Below are 7,086 nucleotides of genomic sequence, written 5' to 3'. Positions count from 1 at the left end.
CTCTGCCTGACTTGATCCTACCTGCCGTCCTGTTCCTTTGCCTGCTCGTGTTCGATTTAATACAATTCTGTTACTTAGACACTGTCTGCACCTGGGTCTTACCTTCAAACGTGATACAAAATATTGAGCCATTCAAACTGAAACCATGCATCCTGAATGTAGGCAGCAAACCATGTACCAGGCCAGCTGTGATTTACAAGCTGATAGCAATATTTTTTTTGGGACTACCAAGAAACACATTGATGAATTATATGAATTATGCATTGAACTGATTCAATCTATTCTGCCAACAATGCCTTAGTGTACATCATGGAATGTTGAGGCAAACAATACCTATTTTTAAAACCTTTTATGAAGTTGGTTTTGTAGCATAAACTGGGAATTTTATATTTTTGACTGATATGATTATCTGTTTCATATCTGCAAAGTAGTTCAAATACTGTCAGTTCCACTTAATTACTTTTTTTTAACATTGTGTCACTAGTATCAGTAGTAACACGAGACATTTTAAGTTGAGGATTTTCTTAAATGGAGCCCACAGATGGTCAAATCTAAGGTGATTAACCCTTTAAAAATCCTTTGCACAAAATTATTAATCAGATCACTTAAATAATGTTATTTCCCTTCATTTAAATTAAAACCAAGTGACACTTTGGTTTTAGACACAATTATCAATGGAAACTATGCCATTAAAAGGGTGTGATTAGCTAACAATTTTCTTTAATATAGACCCCTCCCCTGATACAGTTTTCCACTGGAGAGAATTGTGATTTTCAAGATGGTAACACCAATTACATAAAACTGAGTGACAGACATTAATTATACTAGCCGAAAATAGGTATTTTAATTTTTTGATCTATACAATATGAAATACTTTCGTTCACTTTCTAGAATTCTAAATAATAGATGTCTCTAAATCCCCAAAACATTTCACAACAACTCTACACAAGACACTTTGCATTAACATAGTTTTGCAGTATAAAGGACTTATGTTATCATTGATAAACAGCGTAAAATATAAACAAAAACATGTATGATGTGTAATTGTCTTTACATTTTTATGATTACAAAGCCAAGGGATGAAAATACCTCCACAATTCAAGAACAACCCAATGGCTTCAATGCAGTGGTCATATCATACTGAGAGCTATTGAGTAGAGGGGAGTTTATGATGATAAAGACTGGTCTGAAGAGAAGGCTGCACTCTTTAAAAAAGGGTTCTTCGGCTGTCCCCATAGGATAACTGTTTTTGGTTCCAAGTAGAAGCTTTTTTTGTTCCAGGTAAAACCCTATGGGTACAGCCGAATAACCCATTTAGGTACTAGCTAGCCCCTTTTTTATTTAAGCGTGTAGTGGCTCTGGCAGGGAGCGTGTCGATCGGAGCAGGTCAAAACCAGAGATTCAAAAAACGATAAGTATAGTTTCAGCCCACAGCCTGCCAATCCTTATCCGCTCACGCTGTGCACTCCTTTGTCTTTTTCTCCTGCTTTGGCAGATGGATCCAGAGCTGAGGCGAACGGGAGCTTTGAGGGCGAAGACCAAGAATAGAAGCATATGAGTAAAAAAAATGAAAAACAGCTTGAGGCAGATGCTTTAAAAATACAAGAAGAAGTCACTGACCCATCTGTTGCGAGGAAATCCCAATATAAGGGTGCAGTGTGCATTACACAAGGCTCGCCATCACAGCACCTAAGAGTGAGAGCTCTTTGCCTTTAACCTTCCCATCGCCCAAGATAGACACCATAGTTTCCAGGTCCCCCTTGAGAAAGTGGTTTCTAACCTCAAGGGTCTTGTCCTGGTTAAATAAAAACAAATAATCTAAAACCACATGGGAAACAAACTCTTAAATCAATCTTCATATCATGATTTTTGTATTGTGGCTAGACATGATACACAAACAGTTGACATCCAGCACACCTGGTATACAGAACAACATCTCGACTGTTGAGACCATGAGCAAGGAAGCAGACAATGTTGTAGCATCCCATGACACATCTGTGACAAAGCATATATTAAGGTTCTGGTGAAATTATGCAAAAGATCAACAAAAACATCAAACGAAAGACTCTGTCTTTATTAAAGCCACTTGGAAGTGGTATTTAAAGCATAGTGCTAAAAGCAAGTTAAAAAAAACTGAAATTCACAATGTGCCCCCCCTCCCCCCAACTAGTTTCTTTCTACTCATTTCAAAATATAAAAAAAAATATTTCAAAAATATATCAAATGAATAATGGAAAAGTGTGTACTTCCTGTTGTGTTCATTCTGTGGTACAGTCCATTAGAAAAGTATTCAGACCCCTTCCCTTTTCCCACATTTTGTTACAGCCTTATTCTAAAATAATTTAATCTAATATTTTCTCATCAATCTACACAGAATACCCCATAATGACAAAGCGAAAACAAGTTTAGAAATGTTTGCAAATTTATTAAATATAAAACAAATACTTTATTTACAGTATGAAACTCAAAATTGAGCTCAGGTGCATCCTGTTTCCTTTGATCATCCTTAAGATGTTTGTACAACTTGATCCAAAATCAAATCTTATTTGTCACATGCTTACTTACAAGCCCTTAACCAACAATGCAGTTCAAGATTTTTTTTTTTTTTAAATCACCAAACTAAATTAAAAATTAAATTGATTGGACGTGATTTGGAAAGGTACACATCTGTCTATATAAGGTCCCACAGTTGACAGTGCATGTCAGAGCAAAAACCAAGCCCTGAAGTCAAAGGAATTGTCCGTAGAGCTCCGAGACAGGATTGTGTCGAGGCATTGATCTGGGGAAGAGTACCAGAACATTTCTGCAGCATTGAAGGTCCCTAAAAACACAGTGGCCGATCACAGAACACAGTGGTCATCACAGAATGATGGACCATTCTTAAATGGAAGAAGTTTGGAACCACCAAAACTCTTCCTAGAGCGGGCCGCCCGACCAAACTGAGCAATCAGGGGAGAAGGGACTTGGTCAGAGGTGACCAAGAACCCGATGGTCACTCTGACAGATCTTCAGTGTTCCTCTGTAGCACTCCACCAATCAGGTATTTATAATAGTCGCCAGACGGAAGTCACTCAGTAAAAGGCACAACAGCCCGCTTGGAGTTTGCCAAAAGGCACCTAAAGGACTCTCAGACCATGAGAAATAACATTCTCTGGTCTGCTGAAACCAAGATTGAACTCTGACCTGAATACCAAGCGTCACGTCTGGAGGAAGCATGGCACCATCCCTACGGCGAAGCATGGTTGTGGCAGCATCATGCTGTGGGGATGTTTTTCAGTGGCAGGGACTGGTAGACTAGTCAGGATCAAGGGAAAGATGAACGGAGTAAAGTTGATGAAAACCTTGATGTTGATGAAAAACCTGCTTCAGAGCGCTCAGGACCTCAGACTGGGGCAAAGGTTCTTTTTCCAACAGAACAACGACCCTAAGCACACAGCCAAGACAATGCAGGAGTGGCTTCAGGACAAGTCTCTGAATGTCCTTGAGTGGCCCAGCCAGAGCCCGGACTTGAACCCGAGCTAACATCTCTGGAAAGACCTGAAAATAACTGTGCAGCGACACTCCCCATCCTACCTGACAGCGCTTGAGAGGATATGCAGAGAAGGGGAGAAACTCCCTAAATACAGGCATGCCAAGCTTGTAGCGTCATACCCAAGAAGACTCGATGCTGTTATCACTGCCAAAGGTGCTTCAACAAATTACTGAGTAAAGGGTCTGAACACTAATGTAAATATGATATTTTAGTTAATATAATTCTTTATAAAATTGCAAAAAGTAAAAAAACAAGTTTTTGCTTTGTCACAATAGCCCATGTGTGTAGATTGATGAAGAAAAAAACATTCAATCCATTTTAGAATAAGGCTGTAACGTAACAAAATATGGAAAAAAGTCAATGGGTCTGAATACTTTCCAAATGCACTGTATCTATCTACTGTGTGTAGTACACTAGCCTACTACAGTATCTGTAGTTCCTTGGTGCGGTCTCCGCACTGCTGGTGGGAGCTGGGAGTGTTCAGTCAGTCAGGTGCCAGGGATCTCCTGGCGGATGCTAGCTTGGACAGCCGGCTGGGATAGATGCTCCTTTATGTCCTGTAGGTTCTGAGACAAAGAATGATTGTGTTTGCACCGGGCCTTCCTAACCAGGCCTGCTGCATCACCAGCCCCTCCTACAGGGGACAAACAAACAAACACGAACCTAACATGATCCTCATTTCTGGTAGGTCAACCTAGTTCTCATATTTTAACATGCATATTTTACCACAGGTAGCACATGGGACCCACTCTTCATTTACCTTTTCAAGTTTTAGCCACATACAGCACAGATGAGACAGGATCATGTAAACATAGTTCACAGCATATTCTCCAGCTGCACAGATGAGTTCATTTTCCCATGTCTCAGGTTTTTGAGTTGCAGTTCCTTTTGTAGTGCTGTTTTGTTTTAGCTTAGTAGAAAGACAGTGAATGTCTTTGTACTGACTGCACCTTGGAGGGCCGAGAGGTACAGCCTAACCTAACCAAGATCAGTCTGTAGTGTGTGTCGTGACATGTCAGCTCCACTCTGAGCATTGGAACGACCCACACCTCACATAGCATATTAATCAGAACAGAAATTTCCTTCAGAAGGCCAACTCTTTCTCCCAGGGCACAGATAAATCAAGAATGAACAAAGGTCCACACTAGACAGATGGACTGACAGACATGACAGGAGGGATTGTGTGGCGCGAGGCTGCCTTGATCATTGGTGACAATCAGGTACACAAAATCAAGTACACATAAAACTGCATATGGATTCCACACTCAATCCAGAGTTTTGCCACAAAACCTTTCTTCCTTCTCTAGTAAAACACCTCAAATGGGCTTGATCCAGTAACAGGACTGCCCATTGGCTCCTGGGCCGGTTGGCTGGCTGACTGCCTGACTGGTAAGTGTCCAGTGCTTCCTGGGGGAATTGGCTGTGGTCACTTGCTGCTGGTGCTGGTGTCGGTTGTTTTGACAGCGTTAGTGTTGAGGTTGTCTGAGGGCCGCGCCGGGTCAGATGACGCGGCCCCGTTGTGTTGAGTCTCGTCCATGAACTGCTGCACGGCCAGCAGCACGGCGTCTTCCACCAGCCTCTTACTCAGGCTCACAAGCTCTTCATCGTCAGGCTCCGGACCCCTCTTGACACCTATAGAACCAACGACATCACAACAGCTAGCATCACTACCCTGTTACTACTCACACCATGCAGCCTAGCAGGTCTAGGCTATATTACACTTGCTCTATTCCAGCCCAGTGTCAACTTCTGTCAACACAACAAGGAGCCCCCTGGTTAAAAGCTCTTCAAGGCTCAAAGTTAATCAGTTAGTAGTGATGGTAAGATCATACAGTATCAAAGCACATTCACAGAGACTGGGAAGTACATTTGAGAAATTAAGTGACCTGTTTTTAAGGGTCTGTGAATTCACTGTGGCTATAGTTGCATGAGATAGTCAGTGCCTGCAGTAATGTTCTCTTGTTAGCTATTGTATCAGTGACAGTCTGCCAGTGTGTTAGAGTTGGGATTGTGCATTAGAATGACGGGGGATTGGGTATTTACAGTGAGAACACTGAGAAGCTAGCGGAGACTAAAGCAGGACAAACACTGCTATCAATCTTTCATGCAGTTGCTCCAGTAGTGTTGGTGAGTCAGTCAGCTAGTTACACAATAACATGTCAAGGGAGGGAGTCAGGGAGAATACAGTGCATTAAATGAAATGGTGCTTTGGGCCTCAGAGAGCCCACAGAGACAGAGAGGCACGTACTTGTCCGAGCAGCCCGAGGCCCGCTCTGAAAAAGATCTGCAAGACAAACAATAGCCATTTAGCAACAGAATAGCACTTCTCAAATCAAATCAGACTCCATTTCTCACAGAGGAGTTTGTGTGGCAATTAGTCTATTCAGTTTTTAGATTGGCCATACATATTTTGATTGATTGACAGAGCATACCTTGATTTCAGTGCTGAATGATTTGAGCTTGATAAATGTCAACAGTCATTTTGAAATAGTACTTCAAAAGTACTCATAATACTTCACACATTTGATTTATGTGGTGTTTTATGGTCTTTTACTCAGAGGACCACTGTGTAACAGAATCAAGTAGTCAGATTAAGAAAGATTAAGAGTATTATTTTTAGGGATTTAATTAAAGACATTTAATTAAATACTTACAGCAAAGGTGGATAAATAATTAGCTTTCTTTAGACTGCAAAGTAATGACCTTTTTTTGTTAACCTACAGTGTGAAGATTAGAATAAAGAGAGAGCCGTTATATTAGTGACACGTGGAGCGTTAGTTCCTCACTGTCAGGAGTGTGAAGAAAAACATAACTCAATCAAGGCAGGAGAGTGCACTTTGAACCATGGAAGTCCTCAGAACAGAGACACAGTGTACAATACATATAAGGTTGTGCATACATCCATTGAACTCCATGCTAGTCATTCTATTTCTAGGTATGCATACATCACACCTAGAGGAGACAGCTTTGCGTTGACTTGACAGCAAACCTGAACATCGTAGACTAGACTTTCTCTTCCACTCTAGCTATAATATTGAGCAGCCGGAGAGGCTAAACTCTATTCCATTAGCTGCTGCACAACCTTATGAGAGCAGTAAATGCTCCATCAGCACCCACAATAGTGTGAGCGATAAGGCTGACAGATTAAGAGCTGGCCAGCAGGGCGTATCAGAGAGAGAGGTGGTTCACCTTTTCATTTGGACTGAGACAATGGAAGCCCAAACCCAGTCTCGCCTAGGTTCGTAATCATGGCGATAGCATTAGAATGAGAGTATTGAACTATGCAGGTATCGAACACCACTCACTCAGTCTGTCTCTGTGTTGCCCTTTCTCCTCCACTCTTGTGGCCAGACATTTCATTAGAAATGCCAGAAATGTAAGTTTCTTTCCTCCATCCCCGGTAGGGGGAGCTGTGCAGTGGGGCCTGTCTGGAGGTATTTCCTGAGGAAACGGCAGCTCCATTAGAGAGATCCTGAGAGGAGAGTTCCTCCTAAACCACCAGGCCATCTAATGGAAATGAGGCGACAGGGGGCCTGGTGGCCTGACAAGGTTGT

General features: G+C 41.8%; 1 protein-coding gene and 1 long non-coding RNA gene across 9 annotated transcripts in view; both read right to left on the bottom strand.

Moving 5' to 3' along the window:
• Window positions 1–698: 698 nt before the first annotated feature.
• On the bottom strand, window positions 699–2,579 carry LOC123991601. Its single transcript, XR_006830822.1, has 2 exons — window positions 1,621–2,579; window positions 699–1,523 (listed from the first exon to the last, which is right to left on the bottom strand). It is a non-coding gene; the product is annotated as an uncharacterized LOC123991601 (long non-coding RNA).
• A 1,040-nt stretch (window positions 2,580–3,619) lies between these two features.
• LOC123990708 (A-kinase anchor protein 7-like) overlaps window positions 3,620–7,086 on the bottom strand; it is a 37,576-nt gene continuing 34,109 nt past the window's right edge. For 5 of the 8 annotated variants that reach the window (XM_046291479.1, XM_046291481.1, XM_046291477.1 and 2 more), the window contains 2 exons: window positions 5,781–5,816; window positions 3,620–5,164 (listed from right to left, as the gene is read on the bottom strand). In XM_046291479.1, coding sequence (XP_046147435.1) covers window positions 4,959–5,164; window positions 5,781–5,816 — 242 coding nt within the window. In that variant the 3' untranslated portion in view covers window positions 3,620–4,958. The remainder of the gene's footprint in view (window positions 5,165–5,780; window positions 5,817–7,086) is intronic. The other 3 variants (XR_006830692.1, XR_006830693.1, XM_046291483.1) reach the window with 3 other exon arrangements.

This window comes from Oncorhynchus gorbuscha, linkage group LG12 (assembly GCF_021184085.1).
Source record: "Oncorhynchus gorbuscha isolate QuinsamMale2020 ecotype Even-year linkage group LG12, OgorEven_v1.0, whole genome shotgun sequence".
In the NCBI taxonomy this organism is placed as follows: Eukaryota; Metazoa; Chordata; class Actinopteri; order Salmoniformes; family Salmonidae; genus Oncorhynchus; species Oncorhynchus gorbuscha.
Note: the sequence above shows the minus strand (reverse complement) of the source record. Positions and strands in the feature narration are given on the sequence as shown.